Source organism: Anolis sagrei, chromosome 2, assembly GCF_037176765.1.
Source record: "Anolis sagrei isolate rAnoSag1 chromosome 2, rAnoSag1.mat, whole genome shotgun sequence".
Lineage (NCBI taxonomy): Eukaryota > Metazoa > Chordata > Lepidosauria > Squamata > Dactyloidae > Anolis > Anolis sagrei.
In genome coordinates this window covers 138,953,189-138,977,259 of record NC_090022.1, presented here as the reverse complement: position 1 = coordinate 138,977,259, position 24,071 = coordinate 138,953,189, and the positions used below count along the sequence as shown (strand labels likewise).

General features: G+C 42.9%; 1 protein-coding gene across 5 annotated transcripts in view; it reads left to right on the top strand.

The window, feature by feature from the left end:
• BAZ2A (bromodomain adjacent to zinc finger domain 2A) overlaps positions 1-22,690 on the top strand; it is a 75,902-nt gene extending 53,212 nt beyond the window's left edge. For 3 of the 5 annotated variants that reach the window (XM_060764063.2, XM_060764064.2, XM_060764062.2), the window contains 13 exons: positions 5,773-5,938; positions 6,815-6,874; positions 7,021-7,165; positions 8,906-9,492; positions 10,398-10,623; positions 11,868-12,023; positions 12,121-12,284; positions 13,039-13,322; positions 15,532-15,664; positions 15,980-16,126; positions 16,427-16,665; positions 16,922-17,065; positions 18,186-22,690. In XM_060764063.2, coding sequence (XP_060620046.2) covers positions 5,773-5,938; positions 6,815-6,874; positions 7,021-7,165; positions 8,906-9,492; positions 10,398-10,623; positions 11,868-12,023; positions 12,121-12,284; positions 13,039-13,322; positions 15,532-15,664; positions 15,980-16,126; positions 16,427-16,665; positions 16,922-17,065; positions 18,186-18,354 — 2,620 coding nt within the window. In that variant the 3' untranslated portion in view covers positions 18,355-22,690. The remainder of the gene's footprint in view (positions 1-5,772; positions 5,939-6,814; positions 6,875-7,020; positions 7,166-8,905; positions 9,493-10,397; positions 10,624-11,867; positions 12,024-12,120; positions 12,285-13,038; positions 13,323-15,531; positions 15,665-15,979; positions 16,127-16,426; positions 16,666-16,921; positions 17,066-18,185) is intronic. The other 2 variants (XM_060764065.2, XM_060764066.2) reach the window with 2 other exon arrangements.
• Positions 22,691-24,071: the final 1,381 nt, after the last annotated feature.

Below are 24,071 nucleotides of genomic sequence, written 5' to 3'. Positions count from 1 at the left end.
TGGGGACATAGGGTGGTATACAACTCAGTTTTTATTATTATTACTAGCTGTACCCGGCAACGCGTTGCTGTGCCCCCTCGTGGAGAAATGGGAAAGAAAGAAAAGAGCTGGTTTCTAAGCTTTCAATACACAACTGAAGTGGCAACGTGTCAACCTAATATAGGCCCCTTTTCAGTCTCCTCGAGGCCAAAGGGTTATATGGATGTGCGGAAGGGCCCTGAGTTACCTGAGTCCACACTGCCATATAACCCAGTTCAGAGATATTATATAGGTATTGTTGTTGTTGTTGTTGTTATAGACATATAGATATTATTATAGACACCGATAGTATGATTAAGGTATATAGGTGTTATTATAGATGTTATTTTTTATTTCATATCAAAATTTTATTATTATTATTTACAGGATTTATATACTGCCTTTCTCACCCCTGGGGGGACTCAAAGCATTACATGAATTAGTATAAAACTGATAAAAAATAGAAGGAGCACAGGGCTATACATCTTTCAAGCAAAAACGGGCAACTGATGTATGGATATTATTACAGACCTATAGATATTTTTATAGGCATATAGATATTATTACAGATATTATATAGCTATTATTATTATAGATGTATACATATTATACGTGTATATAGTTATTATTATAATTATAGACATGGATATTATTATAGACATACTAGCTGTGCCCTGCCACGCATTGCTGTGGCCTATAGTAAAACTTATCAAAATTGAGGTAGATATCTGGACTATTATGAAAGAGAGGTACCTACCTATTCCTTCCCCCTTTTCCTCCCCCTTTCTCTCCTTTCTTCCTTCTCTACCTCTTTCTTTCTTTCCTTCTTTCACTACTTGGTTTCATCCTTCTCTTTCCTTCATTCCCTCCCCCTTTCTTCCTTTGCCTTTCTTCCCTCCCTGTTTGCTTCCTTCTTTCTCTTTTTATTTCCTTTTATTTCACCACCATCATAACAATAACAATAATGCAATGCATTGCCTCTGGGACCTGACACCTCTCCCATTCCCCCTAAAAGGGTCTCATAGGAATAATAGCATCATAATAATCATAGAAATAACAACCTTTACCCGCCACGCGTTGCTGTGGCCAACCTTCCCTCTTTCTCTCCTTCTTTCCCTCCTTCCTTCCTTCCTTCCCTCCCATCTTTCCTTCTCCTCTTCCTTCTCTATCTCTTTCCTTCCTTCCCCCTTTTTATTTCTCTTCTGGTCTCTTTTCTTCCTTCTCTCTTTCCTTCTTTCCTTCCCTCCCTCTTTCTCTACATCTTCCCCCTTCCTTCACTCCCTCTTTCCTTCCTTCATTCCCTTTTTTCTTTCCTTCTCTCCTTCTTTCCTTCCCCCTTTTTCTTTCTCTTCTGGTCTCTTTTCTTCCTTCTCTCTTTCCTTCTTTCCTTCCTTTATTCCCTTTTTCCTTTCCTTCTCTCCTTCCTTCCTTCCCCCTTTTTTTCCCTCCCTCTGTCTCTCATTTCTTCCTTCTCTACCTCTTTCCTTCCTTCCCCCTTTTTCTTTCTCTTCTGCTGTCTCTCTTTTCTTTCCTTCCATCTTTCCTTTTCTTTCCTTTTCTTCTTCCTTCTTTCTCTAACTTTCCTTCCTTCCCCCTTTTCTTTATCTCCCTTTCTCTTTCTTCCTTCTTTCCTTCCTTCCCGTCTTTCCTGGATTTTGACAGGGTGGGAAGGGGCGGGGTGGGGTTTGGAGGTGGCGTGAAGTAAAAGGAGGTAAGATTGGGGCAGGTGAGTGATGGAGCGTGGGGTTGCGCGCGTGTGTGCGGCGGCGGGGGGAGTGATGGAGCGTGGGGTTGCGCGTGTGTGTGTGTGTGCGGCAGTGGGGGCGAGTGGGGTTGCTTGTGTGTGTGTGGCGGTGGGGGGAGTGATGGAGCATGGGGTTGTGTGTGTGCGTGCGGCAGGGTGTGTGTGTGTGCGGGAAACGGCGTGGCAGGGCTTGGAGTGGGCATGGCTTCCGCAGAGGGAACGTTGGCCGGAAGACTGTGTGCGCGCGCCAGGGAACTTGCGGCTGGACACCAATGCGCATGCTCAGTTGTTTTGCCGTTTTGTGAGTGTGCTGTTGTGTTGTTTTTCATTTTGAGTAGATATGTTTGTACCTTATGGGTTGTGTTATGGGCATGGGAATTTTGGTTAAGTTTCGTTGGGGGGTTTGTGAGTTTTGTTGTTTTGCCGTTTTGTGAGTGTGTTGTTGTGTTGTTTTTCATTTTGAGTAGATATGTTTGTACCTTGTGGGTTGTGTTATGGGCATGGGAATTTTGGTTAAGTTTCGTTGGTTTTTTTTTTAGTTTTGTTGTTTTGCCGTTTTGTGAGTGTGTTGTTGTGTTGTTTTTCATTTTGAGTAGATATGTTTGTACCTTGTGGGTTGTGTTATGGGCATGGGAATTTTGGTTAAGTTTCGTTGGTTTTTTTTAGTTTTGTTGTTTTGCCGTTTTGTGAGTGTGTTGTTGTGTTGTTTTTCATTTTGAGTAGATATGTTTGTACCTTGTGGGTTGTGTTATGGGCATGGCAATTTTGCTTAAGTTTCGTTGGGGTTTTTTGAGTTTTGTTGTTTTGCCGTTTTGTGAGTGTGTTGTTGTGTTGTTTTTCATTTTGAGTAGATATGTTTGTACCTTGTGGGTTGTGTTATGGGCATGGCAATTTTGGTACAGTTTCGTTGGGGGGTTGTGGAGTTTTGCTGTCTGGTTGAACCAACCTAACAGATTTATATATATAGATGATATCTATATGTCTATAACAATATCTACATGTCTATAATATCTGTATGTCTCTAACAAAAAATTCTATATGCCTATAATAATATCTATCTATATATATAAATCTGTTAGGTTGGTTCAACCGGACAGCAAAACTCCAAGGTACAAATATATCTACTCAAAATGAAAAACAACACAACAACACACTCACGAAACGGCAAAACAACAAAACTAAAAAAAACCAACGAAACTTAACCAAAATTCCCATGCCCATAACACAACCCACAAGGTACAAACATATCTACTCAAAATGAAAAACAACACAACAACACACTCACAAAACGGCAAAACAACAAAACTCACAAACCCCCCAATGAAACTTAACCAAAATTCCCATGCCCATAACACAACCCATAAGGTACAAACATATCTACTCAAAATGAAAAACAACACAACAGCACACTCACAAAACGGCAAAACAACTGAGCATGCGCATTGGTGTCCAGCCGCAAGTTCCCTGGCGCGCGCACACAGTCTTCCGGCCAACGTTCCCTCTGCGGAAGCCATGCCCACTCCAAGCCCTGCCGCGCCGTTTCCCGCACACACACACACCCTGCCGCACGCACACACACAACCCCACGCTCCATCACTCCCCTGCCCCAATCTTACCTCCTTTTACTTCACGCCATCTCCAAACCCCACCCCGCCCCTTCCCACCCTGTCAAAATCCAGGAAAGACGGGAAGGAAGGAAAGAAGGAAGAAAGAGAAAGGGAGATAAAGAAAAGGGGGAAGGAAGGAAAGTTAGAGAAAGAAGGAAGAAGAAAAGGAAAGAAAAGGAAAGATGGAAGGAAAGAAAAGAGAGACAGCAGAAGAGAAAGAAAAGGGGGGAAGGAAGGAAAGAGGTAGAGAAGGAAGAAATGAGAGACAGAGGGAGGGAAAGAAAAACGGGGAAGGAAGGAAGGAGAGAAGGAAAGGAAAAAGGGAATAAAGGAAGGAAAGAGGGAGTGAAGGAAGGACGAAGATGTAGAGAAAGAGGGAGGGAAGGAAAGAAGGAAAGAGAGAAGGAAGAAAAGAGACCAGAAGAGAAAGAAAAAGGGGGAAGAAAAGAAGGAGAGAAGGAAAGAAAAAAGGGAATGAAGGAAGGAAAGAGGGAGTGAAGGAAGGGGGAAGATGTAGAGAAAGAGGGAGGGAAGGAAAGAGAGAAGGAAGAAAAGAGACCAGAAGAGAAATAAAAAGGGGGAAGGAAGGAAAGAGATAGAGAAGGAAAAGGAGAAGGAAAGATGGGAGGGAAGGAAGGAAGGAAGGAGGGAAAGAAGGAGAGAAAGAGGGAAGGTTGGCCACAGCAACGCGTGGCGGGTAAAGGTTGTTATTTCTATGATTATTATGATGCTATTATTCCTATGAGACCCTTTTAGGGGGAATGGGAGAGGTGTCAGGTCCCAGAGGCAATACATTGCATTATTGTTATTGTTATGATGGTGGTGAAATAAAAGGAAATAAAAAGAGAAAGAAGGAAGCAAACAGGGAGGGAAGAAAGGCAAAGGAAGAAAGGGGGAGGGAATGAAGGAAAGAGAAGGATGAAACCAAGTAGTGAAAGAAGGAAAGAAAGAAAGAGGTAGAGAAGGAAGAAAGGAGAGAAAGGGGGAGGAAAAGGGGGAAGGAATAGGTAGGTACCTCTCTTTCATAATAGTCCAGATATCTACCTCAACTTTGATAAGTTTTACTATAGGCCACAGCAACGCGTGGCAGGGCACAGCTAGTGTGTGTGTGTGTGTGTGTGTGTGTGTATGTATGTGTGTATATATATATATATATATATATATATATATATATATAGACTTATAGACTTATAGACTTATAGATATTATTATGATAGATATATAGATATTATTATTGTAGATATAGCCCAGTGTTGCTTTAAAGTAAAAATGGATGGCCATCTTTCAGGAGTGTTCTGATTGTGCCTTCTTGGACAGCCTTTTCTAACTTACAGAGTGTGCCTTTTTCTCCTTTCTTTGAATATTGGACTTCATTTCCCAGAATTCCTTCCCAGTTTTCTGGGTGCACACACACACACAGAATCCCTCCCGTGTGAGTTCACAGCGGAGGCACCTCCATGCTGCTGATAGCGAGAAAGGAAAGGAAGGAAAGGGAGGGGGTGGATATGGAGGAGGGTGTCCTTCCCCCCCCCCTCCCTCCCTCCCTCTCTCTGAATCTTTTGGGAAGAGAGAGGCAGGGGGGGTATCAAGAGGGATATACCGGCCACCTTTCCCTCTCTCTCTCAAGCTACCTCTCTCTTAGCTGTTAGGTTTTTTTTTCCCCTCATGCAGGAGGGAAGGGTGGAGGAGGGTGTTCTTTTAACGCATACATAGACATTTAGCTTTGTGGGGGGTTTAAGTTCTTTACGGATAATTTTTTTTGGTTTTTTGAGTGAAGGACATAGATTGCTTTAGTTGGTGTCTTGTGTTCAAATTTGGTGTCGATTCGTCCAGTAGTTTCTGAGTTCTTTTAATCCCACAAAGAACATTACATTTTTAATTATATAGATTATTATTATTATTATGTAGTAAGGTGTCTGTACACACTTATTATGTAGTAAGGTGTCTGTACCACATCATGAGGAGACAGGAAAGCCTAGAGAAGACAATTATGCTGGGGAAAGTGGAAGGCAAAAGGAAGAGGGGCCGACCAAGGGCAAGATGGATGGATGGCATCCTTGAAGTGACTGGACTGACCTTGAGGGAGCTGGGGGTGGTAACGGCCGACAGGGAGCTCTGGCGTGGGCTGGTCCATGAGGTCACGAAGAGTCGGAGACGACTGAACGAATGAACAACAACAAGGTGTCTGTACACTGAAAGAGTCTGTGAGTTTGTCATATCTTTTAAGTCATATCTTGTACAGTGTTGCATAATCCTACTTTGACCTGACTGATCATGTATTGATTTCCTTTCCATAATCTTTGATATTCCAAAGGGTTTAGAAGAAAATAGATTAATTTCTCCTAACTTTGCCATGTTACAGCAGTGGACTTTTTCTCCTTCCATCTTGTCTTTACACTGTAGATTGAAGATTGCTGTAGCCAAAAAGACTGGTCGCCCTGAATCTGAAATCAGTGGCTTGGAAGAAGGGCAGTGGCGAAGGAGCCCACGCATCACTGAGGAACACGAGGATATGGACTTGGATCAGGAAGGAAGAAAAAGAGCATACAAAACCCGGAAAGACTATGAGGTAGATGATAGTGTGACTGTGGTCATCTGATAAGAACAAGTGTCCTATCTCTGAATCTGCATTCTGATAAGAAATAGTTAATTGGGAAGAAGTATTGTTGGTTCCAAAACACAGGAAAAGCAGAATTATCGGAACAGAAAATTCTGTTGGATAAATGGCTCCAGCCCAGCGTAACTGTCCAAATGTATCTCCCCCTATGAACCACCTCGGAGATTAAGATCAACTGGGGAGGCCCTGCTTTTGATCCCGCCTTCTTCACAGGCGCAACTGGTGGGGACGAGAGACAGAGCCTTCTCAGTGGTGGCTCCTTGACTGGATTTCCCTCTCCAGTGATGTTAGATCAGCCCCCTCCCTCCTGGTCTTCATCAGGAAAAGCGAAAACGTGCTTTGGGATTAAGCCTTCAGAATTAATGAATGAATTAATGAATGAATTAATGAATAGTTGCAGTGCAATAATAGATATGGAATATGTTCAATGACAATTGGAATGGCCCTGGACTACGATCATGGATGGTGTGATTTTAATATTGAATGTAATATTTTTAAATGTTTAATATGTATTAATTTAAATTTATTTTTTTTAATTTTATGTCATTAGAATTTTTTGTTGAATAACTGCCAATATGTAAGCTGCCTTGAGTCCCCTTCAGGGTTGAGAAAGGCAGGGTATAAATAGGGTAAATAAATCAATAAACCAATTAATGACTAGCAAATCAAAGAGGTCTGCAATTGCTACCGTCAGCAAATGCATGCCTCACTGAAACTTCTCACTCAATTCATTTACCTTTGAATATTTTAGCATTCTGTGGGGAAATCAATCTAGATTCAAGAGGTAGATGAAAGATTTGATTTTAATATATTTCTTTCCCTTGCCAGAATGAAATTCCAGTTTCCAGTGTGCCTGAGCTGGAGAGACAAATTGAAAAGCTTTCCAAGGTAAATGTCTTTGGTTATAGATAGATGAAAATGTGGTTTTTGCTAGGCTTAGTGAGGCTTTTGGAAGTTGTTTTTACAAATATACTCGTTATTGTGGAACCCAGATCTTTTTGTATTAATCCCCTCTTTACTGATTCTTTCCACAGCGCCAGATGTTCTTTCGCAAGAAGTTGGTCAGTGCTGCTCAGTTGCTTCGGGCTTCACAACTGGGGCAGGATCGATACCGGCGCCGGTATTGGGTCCTGCCCCATCTCGGTGGGATTTTTATAGAAGGTTGTGAGGCCTCTACAGGTACATGAAACTGCAAATAAAGAAACATGGACTTTAAAAAAAATAAAAACAACCCTGAAGGAATGAAAACCCTGTAGAGCAGCGGTTCCCAAATGCTTCTTTGAGTTGTGACCCCATTTATAGTGCCAAAGTTACCCGGAATGATTAAAAATAGACATTTTAGTAGAGTAAATGAAAGGACACCAAAGTTAGATTTTTCAGTATAATAGAATTCAGAATAATGGCAACTTCTTTTAACGCATGCTCTGTATAGTCATTTAGCTTTGTGGGGGGTTTAAATTCTTTACGAATTTTTGTTTTTTGTTTTTTGAGTGAAGGACATAGATTGCTTTAGTTGGTGTCTTGTGTTCAAATTTGGTGTCAGTTCGTCCAACATATTTAGTGCAATGACTGAAATTGTAACTCATTAAGAAGCTTTAAAAATTGTGGTTGAATTTTTGTTAATGTCATTTTCAGCATTTTATCTGTTTCTTGTTTTGGTTGGAAATCTGCTCTCAGAGATATGTAGAAACAAGAGGAGTGAAGCTTGAAACACAAGCATAGTAACATTTGGATGACAAGATTTTTTGTTTTTCCTTTTTAAAATTTTCATAGCTCACCACTGCCCAGCAATCCCACAGAAAATCCTTCATGACCCCATTTGGGGCAATGACCCATGGGTCGGGAACCACTGCTGTAGAGATTCAGGGCACAAGGAATAGGATTCCTGCAGCTAGCAGTAGACATTTGGGATAACCTAATGGGATAAGTTTAAAGCAGGAACTTCAAAGCATTTGAAAATAATAATAGAAATCAAAGTGGAATTTTGGCATGTGAATCACACTGGTGTCTTGGCTGATGTGGGTGGAGGCAGCCTTAAAGAACAGAGATAACATCACTATATTTGAGTGAATTCCAGAGGACAATACATTGCATAATAGTTGCACCCCATTTTTGGTATTAGTATTCCTTGAATAATAGTCACTCCCTTAGTCCACTTAGAGCTAAGGGACTTCACTTGGGTGCCAGTCAAGTGAAGCCCTGTAAATGGATTTTTTAAATTGTATAACAGTCACATCTCCCATTCTCAGTGAAAAAAAGGATAAAAATGTGACTATGACGAGGTGAAATATGGTATGTCAGTGGGTCAAATTTTACCTTACCTGTACAGAACTTTAGATTTCCATCTGTGTTGTGAATCCTTTAGGAGGGAGCATTCAGTGATGGGTTGGGAGGAACTTATTGGTGTTTTCTAGAGGAGCAGTCTCATTCTCTCTTTCTGTCAATTATCTGGATTAATGCTGTATTAGAAAACACAGTTCTGGTTTACACCAGGACAGGGACTGTGGGTCAGTGTAGTATGTGCCTTGCCCCAAAACATAGAATCTATGGCATGATTTGCTGCCATAGATTCGATGACTTCAAGTCATTTCCTATTGATTTTTTTTCGTGTCAGAAGCGACTTGAGAAACTGCAAGTCGCTTCTGGTGTGAGAGAATTAGCCGGCAGCAAGGATGTTGCCCAGGGGATGCCTGGATGTTTTACCATCCTGTGGGAGGCTCCTCTTATGTCCCAGCATGGGAAGTTGGAGCTGACAGACGGGAGCTCACCCCTATTTATTATGACCCCAAAGGGATCAACATAATGTCACCTAGTGAGTTTCCTTGGTTTAGAGGGGATTTTAGTTGACATTTTTGAGATAGGTCTGAGCACCATCTAGTGGGGAGAGATAAATATATCTCATTATTGTTGTCCCCCAAGCAGATGTCCCTGAGCCACCTAAGAACACACTGGAAAAAGAAATGGTCCTGAAGGATGAAGAAGACGAAACACCCTCAATCAAAAAGGAGACCACTGATGCACCCCCAGAGACTGAGAATATGAACTACACAGGCTCTCGTTCGTGGGGGCAGCCGTGGCAGGACGATGAGGGGCTGCTGCCATCAGAGCCACTAGAGCCCAAATTGCCAGAGTACACATCCATGTCTTTCAGTGGGTTTTTGGAGGAGTCTATGTCCCTGGGCCAGTCTCAGCATGACCTCACCCAGTCAGCTTTCCTGTCCTGGCTCAGTCAGACACAGCAGGCTTCCTCGTTGCTTGACAGCTCTGTCCTCACCCCAGATAGCAGCCCCGGCAAAGCGGACTCTGTGCCTCAAGATGAAACAGACTCTGCTGCAGAGGGTGAAAGCATCACACAAACGACGCAGGTGGCCTGGTTCAATCTGCTGCCCAAGGCACCTTGTAGTAACTCCCCACATGCTACCTCCATTGAACTGCCCTCTTTCAAAGCTTCCCCCCAACTGTGTAAACCATCGACCAGGGACCAGTCAAAGGCCTCAGTCCGGCAGGTGAGCGTCATTCCCAAAGGCCTTGAGGAAGCAGTGTGAGCTCCCCTTTTGATCTTGGTTAGGCAAGTGGTGCAACAGGAATAAAGGAATTGTGTTGGCAGTCTGCACAAGTATATAGTCCCCATCAAGGAAATAGATAGGTAGATTTAGCTGACAGGAATAGCCCTTCCCCTTTGCCTTCTTTGTCTGCTTTTATCTCTATTCTCTCTTTCTCTTTCTGTTTGTTGCATTGCTACTCAATTCCTTCTCTGCTCTTTTTCTGCAGGGGAGCAGAGCACCTTCCCATTCACTCTAATAGGCAGGACTTACCAAAAAACAACAACCTTGGGTGGGATGGATGCCCTTTCATAGGGGAGAACCGCCTCAAGTGTCAGTGCCATTCCTGTCTATCTCCACTCAGACACATATTCACCTTTCTGAGAAGCTACTTCTTCACTTTCTATTCTCACTGTCTGTACTGTACTCAGTCTGCTGTTTGTTAGATCCTTTCATCCCTCCATGCTTTCCATTCATATGTATGTGTGTGTGTGTGTGTACACACACATACACTCCTCAATGTTCATAGAGAAAAATCTCAAAAGCCACGGTTAGAACTGAAAAAAGAGGTTTGGCATTCAACAGTTGGAAGGGTTTCCTGGCTGTACCAGTGGAGTCCCAAGCTTCACTCTGGAATTCTCACTCTCAAATTTTGCTGCCTCCTCACCAAATACCTCTATCCATATGAAGATAAATAAAGATGTGTTTTAGCTGTGTGTATTCCAGGCCATCACAACACACTATAAGTGTTGAAGTGCTGGAAGACAGAAGGAAGCAGTTCCTTGTGTAGATGGCAGACATGTTGGCTAGTGATTTTTTGACATATGTGTGCTTGTGGTCTTATGGATCCTGGTTTTTCCTCCTCACAGCTAAATGGCCTCTCCACCACCAGCCCAGCATTGCCATCACTGGCCTCCACTCCTCTCCATTTCAGCTCCAGGATCCCCAGTACTTGCTCCAGAGTCAAGGAGATTCCCAGTAAAGCCCAGGGGACCCCAGGGCAGCCAAGGCGACGGGGGCGCCCCCCTACTAAACTCTTCAAGCAAATGGAGCAGAAATACTTGACACAAGTGACAGCTCAGCCCATACCTTCGGGTATGATACAGTTGCTTTTTCATTCCTGTTGCATAATTTGGACATGGTGTACCTCTTTTCTCGAGTTTTTGATGTTTGATTTGAAGAACTGTGGAACAGTAGTATAGAATTTATTTGTAAAACGGCTCTCTGGGGTAGACCTTTAAAAACTTTTTGTGATCGTGACACACTTTTTAGACATTTATCCTTTTGTGACACGGTAATTAAATTTTACTAGCAAACCAGAGGTTCAGCCAACCCCTTACAAGAGTTTCATATAATATTATTTATTTATTTATCCTATTTATGCCCTGTCTTTCTGTACCCCGAAGGGGACTCAAGGCAGCTTACATAGAGGCAAATATTCAGTGCCTTAATACAATACAATTCCAAAATACCAAAATTAAAATTAGAATTAAAGTAAAACTAATACATATTAAGCATTTAAAAACAACACATTTCATATTAAAATCACACCATCCATAATCGTAGTTCATAATCGTAGTATATTAATAGTTGCTCCATGTGGTTAATCAACATAATTTTCAACAGATTTTCTTTTCTGAATTAAAAAGTTATCAATTTTAGTGATAATTACAGCAACTCAATCAATAAATTGTGCAAATTATAAAAATAACAGTACCTACAGCATCAGCATTCCACTTTTGACATGATTAAGCATAGATGGCTATAAAGCTGTAGATGGCCATCCAAGGGTTGTTTTGATTGTGCATTTTTGGCTGGCACAAGGGGGTTTGACTAGATGCCCTTTAATGGTATTTTCTAATTCTGTGTTTTTCTTTTCATAGTGGGCCCCTCCACTGAGTTCCTTCTTGCCCTCCCCCCCCCCTTCAGTGATTGAGACCACTGTTTAGACCACTGCCGTCAGGGACAAGGTTGAGAGCAGTCAACAGCAAGGAGGAGGAGGATGGCAGGAGGTTGGGCTTGGGCTTGGACTTGGATTCGGTGGCGCTTGTGTGGCCGCTAAAGCTTCCACCTCCTCCTCCTCCTTCCTCCTCCTCCTTCCTCCTCCTTCAGGGGCAGCCAGCCTTTGTTTCTGAGGGGTGGGGGAAGCATTTTTTATGTAACACACCTGAGGGGCCATAAGTGCCACACTAATGTGTCCCAACACACAGTTTAGAAAGCTCTCCTCTAGGGTTTTGTATTACAAGTTGTATTACTGCACTTAGCTTACAGATAAGTGATGTTCGTCAGTGATTTCACCTTCTGAGCTGGTTCCTCCTTTTCCTGTTTTCCCCTTACAGAGATGCAAAGTGGCTGGTGGTGGTTACAGGACCCAGAAGAGCTGGAAGCTGTCCTGCAAGTACTGCACCCACGAGGGATCCGGGAGAAAGCCTTGCATAAGCACCTTACTAAGCACAAGGATAACCTGCGGGAGGTGTATGCCCGTGCTGCCAATGGTAAGAGTTCCCCATCCCATGGACCAGTGAGTTTTTGATCATCCCCACATCCTAGATGACTGCATGCCTGATAACTTGTTCTTACCTTTTCTCCCAGATCCCATTTTCCAGACTCAATCCGAGAACACCAACCATCTAGTGTCTCTGGAAGCCCTTGCCCAGTGGTCAGTGGCTGAGCGGGCCTTTGAGATAGACTTGTCTGTTCTTCAGTGGGTAGAGGAGCTGGAGCAGCGGGTACTCATGGCAGATCTGCAGATCCGTGTACGTACCAAGATCCTGTAGAGACTGAACCTTTCCTGTTAGTTGTATATTCTTTATTACTATTATGAAGGAGTTACTTCTGGTGAACAAATTTCATGCCATACATGTCATTTTTAAGGTCTCTGGCAATATCTAAATCTGGTGTACCCATTCAAAACCAATATGAAAGTCTCTTCCTGCTTCTGGGGTTCGAAAATTGAGAATTACCAGTTTCAGATTAGATAGCACAGAACTTGATGGGGCCCAGAGGGGAAATGTACAGTGACATTTTCATTCCCATGTAAGGATTCCATGTAAGGATATTGTTCTCCTAGTCGATGAGTTTTTTAACTGGCAATCTGCCAGCAACATGAACACTAATTGGTTTTAGACAGTAATTTTTTTTATAACTGATAACCTTCCATGATGTTTTGGGATACATTGTACATTGTACTAACAGAAATTCGAACTTCTTCATAATGATTGACTGACTTCAGTCCATCATTCTAGAAGTGTTGTTTCATTCTGAAATGAGGATACTCCTGGTTCTTGGTATAAGCATCTATCCTCAGATGTTATCGTCATCATGTGTCAATCTTGGGCAGTGACACAGGGAAAATAATTAGAAAATACCTAACAACTGGTTTCATCCAGTACTTGGATCAAAAACTCCCAAATGCTTTTGGATGTTCCTAGAAGAGTGCTCTAATCATCACTTCATCCTATCCAGCCCTGCTCGCTTCAGTTTTTTGCTTTGGCTCTGCTTTCCCTCCAGGGTTGGACAAGTCCAAATCCTGATTCAACCCGTAGTGACTTGGAGTACTGTGAGCATGAACTGAAACATCTGGAACACATAACCATCAAAAACCGGCGTGAGGGACCAGCGTTGCAGCGTGAAACCAATAACCCTTTAGACTTAGCAGTACTTCGCCTGACAGACCTAGAGCAGAACCTGGAGCGGAGATATCTCAGAGAGCCCCTCTGGCCCCCACATGAGGTGGTGATAGAGAAAGCTTTGCTGAGTGACCCCAACAACCTGGAGGCAGGCACCCCAGAAATGTGAGTGTTTTCTTTCATTGACAGAATTGGCTGAATTCCACCACTGACTTTGATCATCAGAATTGTATTCCTATTTCTTAACATCATTTGGACTCTGTCTTTGATCTTAGTAGAGATCAAAGGTCTGGTTAATTTCCAGGTCTCATAAGCAAACTTCAGAAGATAAGAGGATATAATAAGGCCCATTGCAGTTGTCTTTGAAAATCTAGTGAATGTTGATGTGATTGTATGAGACCTACAGCAGATGACAGAAATATTTCTGGAAAGAAGCTGCTTTCTGTCCTTTAGACTTGGTGTGGTACATTTTGTCTAAATGAGGGCTTATTAAACTTCTCACTTCATGCTGCCTTTTAATAAACAGGAGTTGACACAAAAAATTACATCTTTGCTGATTGGTAATGGTCTTCTTGTGGTCTCACCTCATCAAGCAATTAAAACTCTAGTTATGCAGTCCAGATTTTCTCTTACACATTCTTTCTCTGGCATTCAGAAACTGCAGTACTTTCTCCCCGTATTTTTCTTTAGTGGATGATCCTGTTTCTAGTATATTAAAATGTGTTGTGTTTTTCAATCCTCTAGTTTTAAATGAAAGCAATTATGCCCTCTTTCTGCCATTCTCTGTGTTTTGCCTCTGCCAGATTTTTGAGCAGCCACCTGTTCACAGACGTCTGCCTTTGTTCACCATTATAACCTAGGGATCCTAGATGATTGGACTGGGCTGTCAGGTGTTCAATGTTTGTTTTTTTCAGTGACCTCTCCTTTGTCTGCTAAATTAACTTGCTGTTTACATGTATTCTTCACTTCAATGAAACCAGAAAGGTTCACTTGTTGCTGATCTCTGGTGCTTCGTGTGGTCACAGTGCTTCCTCAAGAAGTCTTGTGTGTCATTACACCATCTGCTTGACTTAACTTCTGTAGGTGCTTTGCCACCTGCTGATGTTCCTGCTTTGCATTCATTCTATTGTCACAGTCTTTGGGAATTGGGTAGGAAAGATGGCCATCATGCATACAACTCCCAAATGACAAAATCAACCCCCTCCCTACCCCACCAATTTGGTTCAGTGAATGAAAATATATCTTGCATATCCTGCATATCAGATATTTACATTACAATTCATAACAGTAGAAAAATTATAGTTATGAAGTAGCATGAAAATAAGTTTATGGTTGTAGGTCACCACAACATGTGGAACTGTATCAAGGGGTCACGGCATTAGGAAGGTTGAGATACAATGATTTATAGGATGCTGAAAAAGGACTGCAGTAGCATTAGATTATAGAAGTGTGTTTGTAATAAACAGTGTGATAAAACATGAGCAGGGAAAGGGAAGTCAGTATTCCTCTCTAGCTGGTCCAAATGTAGCTATGTGTACCTTACAACTAACTTTGAAATCTCCTCCTGTGTTTGTATGAACAGCAAAACAGAGAAGAAAGGGATAGCCAGATAAATCACATCAGCTGTTGTACTATCTCCAGTATGATTTGTAAAAAGTACAGATCTGTAAGTTTGGAAAATGAAATGGAAATTATTTAAACTGTGGTCTGGTGAAAGAAGGAAACTATTCCTAGATGCACTTTGGAAGAAACCTTGATATGTCTCTAGAAGATTCCAGCTATTGAGCTGATGTTTCTTTTCATGCATGCATATATTTTGTTCTGAATAAATGGTCTGCTGAAACAGGTTCAAGCTGCTGTTTTTTGTCATTTTAGAAACCCATCTATTCTTTCCATTTTGTTCCTGCCTCTGGTGTCAGATTTTCTGTTGAAGTAATGTGCACAGTCACTTCTACTGTCAGATCTTCACATTTTCTGGGATTAGGGAAAAAGTGAAAAAATGCAAATTAATAAATTGCCATCTTTTTACTTCTCTAGAAATGTCTAGATCCTCCAGCACAATTCTGTGGTGACTTTCTACCAGATTGCACTGGAGATCCGAAATCAGGCCTCTTCACCCTGCAGCCCTCCAGGTGTTTTGGACTTCATCTCCCAGAATTTCTGCCTATTGAACAAGCTGGCTAGGGCTTCTGAGAGTTGCAAGCCCAAATGCATGGAGGGTTGGAGGTTCAAGAGGCTTGACCTAGAGCTTCCTAGATAAGAACATTTTAATCAAACCCACAGAGCTAAGCCCGCAAATGTGGAGGGGCAATTGTACTATTTAAAACTGGAGGGTGCCTTTCCCCTATCTCATGGCTTTTTTTTTCTTTTGCAGTACATATGAGATCACGCCCCGGATGCGAATCTGGCGTCAGACTTTGGAAAGGTGCCACAGTGCTGCCCAAGTTGCCCTGTGTATCTGTCAGCTGGAGTGCTCTATTGCCTGGGAGAAGTCAGTTGTCAGAGCGGTGAGAAAGGAGAACTGGGCTGGGGAGAAAGGCAGAGCAGCAAGTGTAGATGAGGAAATCAAAGTAAATCTCTGGTGCTTCTTTTGGGGCTGTTTTAGAGGCACATAAAGTAATGAGGCAGTGATATGAGGAAAATGCAGTGGTATGGAAAGACTTCTCAATTCCAAGGCTACAGCAAATATCTGGCCTGGATGAAACCTGTAGCTACACTTTGGGGCCAGGACAAGAGAGTCAGCTTTCCCTTTGGTCCTCTGAATGGTGTTTTGACTAGCTTGGGACTGGTCCTCACCCTTCCTTGTTCTCCCTGCTCTTCAGACTTGTCTAGTGTGCCGAAAAGGGGACGATGATGAGAACTTGTTGCTGTGTGATAGCTGTGATCGTGGTTGCCACCTCTACTGCCACCGGCCTAAGATGACTGAGGTGCCAGCTGGTGACTGGTTCTGCTCCCTCTGCATCGCTCAGGTGCTGGCTCCATATGGGCTAGAATCTGTCCCATCCAAAATCCCTTGGGTTTTCCTACCTGATTGGTAGGGTCTCCTTTACCCCACTGGATGTACAAAGGTGGAACAGTCTATTGTGTTCAAGGAGTGGGAGGGCGTCCTATGTGCTGTGTATATGTATGTCCTTGAGAGATTGCAGTGTCCCTAGCAGGGAGCATTAAAACTGTGCTTTTTTGCCTCTGAAATATTTTTTCCCTTTGAGAAAATTCCAAGGTATTGATTGTAGCTTTTTCTCCCCCCTTATCATTTTTCTTTTGTACAGATGCAAGGGGAATCCCCAGATGAGTATGGCTCTCAACGACGGGGCAAGAAAAGGAAAGCTGGTAGTTCTAAGGCATTTCAGGGGCAGGAAGAGCCCAGCCCTCGCTCTCGGGCAGCAGGATCCCAACAGCGTAGTAACCTGACAAATGTCCCACCACGATACTCAGGCGAAGGCCTCTCTCCCTCCAAGCGAAGAAGAGTGTCAGCACGAGGCCAAAGCGCTGACCTTACCTTCTGCGAGTAGGTTTCCTTTCAGAGTTTCAGGGAGGGGCTTTATGAAGCAGACAGAAGGAGGTTGGGAAATATGGGGAACAGGCTTCAATCGTGAGAGAAAAAATCTCTCCAGCTGGGGAAAGAGTCCTTTCTTTCCTTTGCTCTGGGGATGAAGTGTGGATGAAATCCCCTGGGATGTGCTCCTAGGCAGAGTCTTTCAGTGTGCCTGGTGAATTTGTCAGTTGCATCAGCCCTTGACTCTGCATTGTCCTTATTTCATCAGGATCATCTTGATGGAGATGGAATCTCATGAAAATGCTTGGCCTTTCTTGGAGCCAGTCAATCCCCGGCTAGTGCCTGGCTACCGGAAAATCATAAAAAATCCTATGGACTTTTCCACCATGAGGGCACGGTTACTGCGTGGTGGGTAAGTACCGGGAACACAGTTAGTAATAGGGCCACCTCCTAGCATCTTAATTCATGGCACCTATAATAGAATTGGTACATAACTATTTCAGGAGGTGATTCTGGTTTGCAGAATCTGTCCTTTGAGGCCAAAATAATTCTGTGAAGGCCATCTGTGGTTGGTTTTACTTCCATATTTTTGATTATTCATGAGTTTGTAGCTGCTGATTAACTAACTCATCTTCCTTTTCTCTATCTCCATTTCTGCCAACAGCCACGGCCCTTACTCCCTTTTCCCATTTTGGCACCATTATTTATTTATTTAAAACATTTATATTCTCACCCCAAAGGGGACTCAGGGCGGAGCACAGCATATATACGGCAAACATTCAATGCCAGGACACAAATTCATATACACATACATAAACATTAAAAACATTTATCTCAAAATTAAAATGCACCATTTAAAACTGTCCTAGTCATCAGCGTCAAATCTGATTGGCCTTATAATCTTTCCTATTGCTGCTTTATTGCCCTGTCCCGAAAGCTTGGTCCCACAGCCAAGTTTTTACCATCCTTCTAAAGGACAGGAGGGAGGGAGCTGACCTGATCTCACCAAGAAGGAAGTTTCATAGCCGGGGAGCAATCACTGAGAAGGCCCTGTCTCTCGTCCCCACCAATCGCGCCTGTGACAATGGTGGGACGGAAAGCAGGGCCTCCCCAGGGGATCTTAATCTCCGCAATGGTTCATAGGGGGAGATGCGGTCGAACAGGAAAAGGCAGGGAATGGAAGGAAAAGGGAGGATAGGCCATTCATTTTGTATGTGTGTGTGTGTGCGTGTATGTAATCTTCCACAACATACTGCAGCCATGTAAGAGCTAATAGTTGCAGTTCAGGCACTGTACTGCTAGATTGTGCTATGACCTATAATTGTTACAACCAGTGGGGGAAAAGAAAGGAAGGAGACAAAGTTTTGAAATACAGAAGATTCGTAGTATCATATCACAAATAAATAAAGTTGTGTGGGCTAACCCTATCTACCAGTTACACTTTTATGTTGTTGTTATGCTATGGCGGTTTCCTTCTTAGGCCTGGGTTTCTTAGGCCTCCAGGCCTCACGGCTGTTCTTTCTTTCTCATAGGTACACAAGTTGTGAGGAGTTTGCTGCTGATGCTGCCCTGGTATTTGACAACTGCAGGACCTTTAATGAGGACGAGTCGGAGGTGGGCAAGGCGGGGCTGGCCATGCGCCAGTTCTTTGAGAGCCGGTGGGAGGAATTTTATCAGGGAAAAGAGGAGGCAGACCCATGAAGCCAGCAGAAGGGGGAGAAGAGAGAGGAGGCCATAGAGGAGCGCCTCCCCTTTGGCCCTGTGCTGCCTACTGTCTCTTGGGAGCTCATTTGCTACCTGCTGATTATCTCCCCACCTCCCCCACCTTCCCCAGAATGACTGGACTTGGATTGACATTTAATAACAGGGCGGCCTTCCTGCCTGGATCTTCAGAAGCCCTCTCCCCAGCTCTTCGCTCCAAGCAACACATGCTCTCTGACCGTGTAAGCCAAATAATAATAAAAAAAGTTTCCTTTTTTAAAAAATGGAAAAGCAACCACCCACAACCCCACCTTAGCTGGGGCTATTTAATAATAGCAATAGTTCTTAGTGAATGTGTAAGAACACTTTTTCTGTGCAGTGTCAGTTCCATGCATTAATGGCCAGTAATGTGGACGTTAAGTTTTCCTCCTTTTTAGAGTCGCTTTGAAATGTATACAAGCAGATCACTCCTGCCTTGGGGAATGACAGCTGTGATGACACTGAAATATGCTGCTTCACTTCTCCCCCCCCCCCTTTTTTTTTTTTTTGACCCTCCCAACTCCCCTTTAGCTCTGGTTTTCCCATTCTGAGTAACCCAACCGTAGCTGTGTCCATTTCTTTTCTTTGAGTGATATTCTCCTTTCTAAAATTTGTGTGTGGGTTAGAGTGGGTGCACGTTTGGGGAAGGATGGAACAGGATGCTAAGGAGATCCACCTCAATGCCCAGGGATGCACCTGCTCACTGGTTTCATCCCTTTCAGCCACTTGTCTTTTCTTTAGCCAAGAGTACTACTTAATTGGAGAGCTGGACCGATCAAACCCTTGTATGGAAAGGGTGTGTTCCCAGAACTGGTTCATATTCATGGGCCCCCTCTTTTGTACACACATGCTCATGGCTGGATTGTTTCACATTTTGTTTCTAAGGGAGTTGAACACAATGGGGATAATCCAGGAATCCACAGAGGAAACCAAATCATCCTTTTCTCTAGGCGTGCAAACCACAGAACCATCCTGCTAGATCTTCCTTCCACTTTGCCTTCATAAGGAACATTTCAGAAGGGCAACTTATTAGATCCACTCTGATATCATAGAGCAGACCTGTCTCTGCATAACAAAGTAGACCATTTTCCTTCTGATTGTGGGTAAAATGCTGGAATGTATTGGTTAGCTACAAGGGACCAAAGTACAGGTGCTTTCAGGAGTAGGAATGAGGGAGGAAGGAAATGGATTTCTGGATGCCCCCCTCCAGCTCTACAAAATTTATTTTAAGAGATTCTGGCCTTATTGAGTGTTGTCCCCGTTCCACTAAACCTGCCCTCGTGTTATTCCTCAGGGATGGCTACTGTCTACAAAGCTTGATCTGCAGTCTATGTGTGTGTGTGGGCAGGATTGTTTGCTTCCTGTTTTAGAACGTGATTCCCAGTGTATTGTTAATACCCCCCCCCCCCCCAAGAAAGAGGTGGGATTAATCCTGCTAGGGAAAAAAGAAACATAGTCCTCCCATTTTTCTCATTTGGACCGAATAAAGTATTGCTCTCTACTGTTGGAGTAAAACTCCCGTCATTCCTTACTATTGGCTCTGCTGGATAGGGAGGTTGGGGGTTTCAACTTGGCAGGATGCACTAGGCCCCACTCTGCTTTAATGCCTATCTGGACCTCAAATTAGGTGAAGGACCAGATGGTGGGGAATTGGCACAGTTTCTTCCCCATGCTGGCTACCTGTTTCCTGATCCGTGTTTGAATGCAGAGCTGGACAAAGTGCAGACCACAGGCTGCATGCATTCCTCACAGCTTGCATTTGAAGCTCCAAAGGCCCCGCAAACCTCTGCCCATGTGGGATTTCTTAAAATGACCCCTCCCACACTGGGAATGTGGGAGACAATTTTGCTATGTTCTTGTCTTCTTACCCCTTCTGCTTCCTGGCTGCTCTAAGCTCAAGGAGGGGGTTGCTTCTCTGAAGAAGAAGAAAACTAAACAAGAAGTTGATTTCCGGATTTTAAGTAAGTCCGCTCCTGGATCTCAATACTGCTGGGCAAAATGATTTCCTGTGATTCCTAGGGGTTGTGAGAAGCATTTTTAATAGGGGTGGGGTGCCAGGCTCACAACTAATCAGTAGGCAACCCCCTTGAAGTGTGTGCTACCTAAAGCACCAGACCTAGTTTGGTCCTGACTTGCATCCAAGCTAAAGTGCAGCTTTGGGCAGAACACAGAAGGGAATGCAAAAATAATCATTTGCGTATGTCCATCTTGATGAAGAGCGTGGCCCTGTGGAGATGTGCTGGTTTGTACTTCTTTGCATCAGTAATTCATGTGAACATGTCTTACATCTTTTTTTCCTACTCCCCTTTTGAAATCTAGTGAATATTTTCAGAGGGGTAGCAAAGCCTTGATTTGTTTTGCTCATTTTCCCACATAAGGAAGGGTATTGTATTGTTCTTTTTTTCTCTCTCCCAGTGCTAAAGCCACTCAAAGCACATTTTGTTGCAAATAGAGCCATGTGTGTAGCAGAGACAGCCCAGCTAGTATTTAGATGTGGTGTGAGTTACACCAGTTTCAAGGTGTGATTTTTCAACATGCACAATCCATTGGGAATACCCTCTGCTTATGCTGCCCTTAATCATACAGATATAACAGTTTGCAATTGGATTTCTGGTGCTAGAGACCCGCTAGACTCAGGCCAGTGACAGAAGGCAGTTGGTATTCCTTCCAGTCCCTCCCTGCCTCCTTCGTGGGTGTCTTATTCAAGCAAGTGAGGGTAGAGGTAGTTGCAGAGGTATTCTTAGCAAATAGCAAAGGAGTTGTTGGTCATTAAGGCAGCCCTTCTCAGTCACTCATCTCATGTCCAGGCATATGGATGCCTTCTTGTTATCTGTATGCGAAAAGGTAGCACACTCTGAGGGTACCTGCTCCACGCGATTGCAAAGGGAGACTTTTATGGAAACCGAGTCAGCCAACCTGCGCGTTGTTCAGGCGCTGTGGGCTTTGAAGCCCATCGTATCCCAGATGCCTGCTGAGAGTAGAAGTTCTTTGCTGGTCTCTGTTCCAGGATACAGGTTCATTATTCTTGTATCTGGTGCAGAGACAAGGAGGCGCATAGGACTGATCAGAGGGAGACCACTTGGTTCTTTTCCTTTTCTTCCATCACTTTGAAGTGGATTGGAGAGGTGGAAAGCCATCCGCTGGGACCTTAACTCCCTTGCTGCTTTTCCTATCCAGCCTAGCTCCTCAAACCATTGTTAATTACGGGTATCACTTAGGAGCAGATCAATGGCTGGCAGGGTCCCTGAGGGAATGGCTTTCCTCCCGCCAAGTGAAGGATCTGTGCGCTGCTGTATGCCATGCCTGTGTGTTCCCCCAAACCCGCGTCGACCAATCCAATTGCAAGAGCACTGATGTAAGTTAAATGTAACCACAGGTGATGTAGCCTGGAGACCGAAACCTCCCTTACTGTGCTTCCTCCACCCAGACCTCACTCCCCCCAGCCCCCCATCCCATTGTTTTCAACAAAAACGTAGCCTTTTTCTATCAAATAACCTCAAAGCATTATTTTATTTTAAATTTTGGGATTTGTTTTCCTTTGCTTTTAAAATAAAGTGGTAGATTTGAAGTCTATTTGAAACTGACTTTATATTATACATAAATATTTATATTTTATCTAAACTTGTGCTGTAACAAAACTTCTCTTTGGTTTTTAATGGGTTTTTTTCTTCCTGTTCTATTGGTTTGGTTTTTTTTTTCTTTGCTCTGTCATGAGAAAAGTTGTAGAATTTTGGATGTGTTCATTGTTGGGTTTTCATTAGAAATACTGAATTTTTAGATTTAAGCCCTAACACCTTAAAAATAGAATCCAGGTGTGTCCTAGTTTGAGTTTCATTAGAGGATACGATCTTACGCATTTATACACACTTGTTTTTGAACCTTAAATTAATTTCTCAAACTAAAATTGAGAATTACAGCAAGAATTGGCCTTTTCATTCAACTGCTGGCTTTTTCTTCCCCTTTCATCTTGATTTGATGTCCGAAAGTAACCAACCCATCAGCCTGTGAGATGTTCTGAACAGTAGGAGGGGAAGGGGGGATATCAAAACTTTTTATATAAATAACCAAATGTGTTTGTTTTAGTGAATTTTTGATAATGTACAGTTTTTTGTGAATTTAAATTGATTTCTTTCTATATTTTTAGGACCAACCTCATTTTTAATAAGGTTTAAAAAAAGAAAGAAAAAAAGTCTAGAATTCCTGTTTGTTTTCTTGTGATGTTTCCACAAGTACAGATGTTAGAGTGCTTGTCAAGTTTCAAAGAATAAACAACAAACAACCCATGTTTGATAGAGAAGATTATGCTTGGGAATGTCGTCTTTTCTTGTGGTAATTTGATATAATCAGAGTATTACTCCTTCTTTACTTTTTGACAACCTGCCCTGGGCTTATTAAAAAATACTACCTTGACACTATGTTCATGATTTCCGGAGTAAAACATACTGAGAACCTTCATAAACTTTCATTTCAGGGCAAAAGTATTCTGAGTGACCAAAGGGTGAGCTTTCCAATAGCACTTAAAACAGTGGTTCTCAACCTGTGGGTCCCCAGATGTTTTGGCCTTCAACTCCCAGAAATCCTAACAGCTGGTAAACTGGCTGGGATTGCTGGGAGTTGTAGGACAAAACACCTGGGGACCCACAAGTTGAGAACCACTGACTTAAAATCTTGTGGTATTCTTCATTTATTGCATTATCTTCGTGTTAGCAGAACAGTCTTTCTTTGACATCCCCCCACCCCCCAGTTTGAGTGCATTTCACATGAAAGACATCCAGTTTTCAGTGGACAACTGAGGCCAGTCTTAGCTGCCTTGCAAAATGTTATGGAAGCAGAAAGACTGGATCTACCTGATCTGTTGATTTTCTCATTTTGACCATGGTGACAAGTGTGTCAGTGTACCCAGAAGCTGCTTCATGCAATTGGGTCTGGGCAGTGGCTTGTTGTCCACGATGACCTCAAACCTTAGGAACTTGTATATAATGTAGTTTTCCAGCAACATCTTGAAAAAATCTCCTCTGTCTTCCCACAGTGTTGATATTACCCCCCAAGAGTATAAGTTGTGGTAGACAAACATTTACTCTAAAGGCATCCAAAATCTCTTGCCTGAGTCTCAGGTTGTGAATGAGATCACTTTGGCTGCATCAAGTTTTGAACCAGAATAATTAATCACCAGACCAATCAATTTTTTTTTCTTGGTGTCTTGCTTTTTAGGCCTATTCCTGGGGTTATTTGGGGGTGCTGTTTCAGAAAATTGTTTTGGATAGAGTTCATCAGCTCTATTTTCTTAGAGACATGGTTATGATTTTCTGTGGGTGAACTGGTATATGAGATATGCTCTATATCTCAAAAACAAGAGGTGACAGAGGAAAATTGGTGCCATTTTTGGACTCAACAGATCAAATATACCCGGGAATAGATCTAACATTTAAAGCTAACCAGTTATGGAAGGTAAGACTAGGAAGAAAAGGGGGCTGTTAACAGCACAGGGCACTTCCAAGCCTTTCCTTCTTTGGCTATTTTTTGAAAATTATCTCTAGCTCTCATATTTCAAGCTGGCCAGCCATAAGGGCTAGAAAATGCTTTCTAAGAGGTAAGGAATCAAGCAATACAGAAGAAAAAACCATATTCAGCTCCAAACTTTGTAGGTGGCTGCTTAATTTGCAGTGTTCATGTTCTGG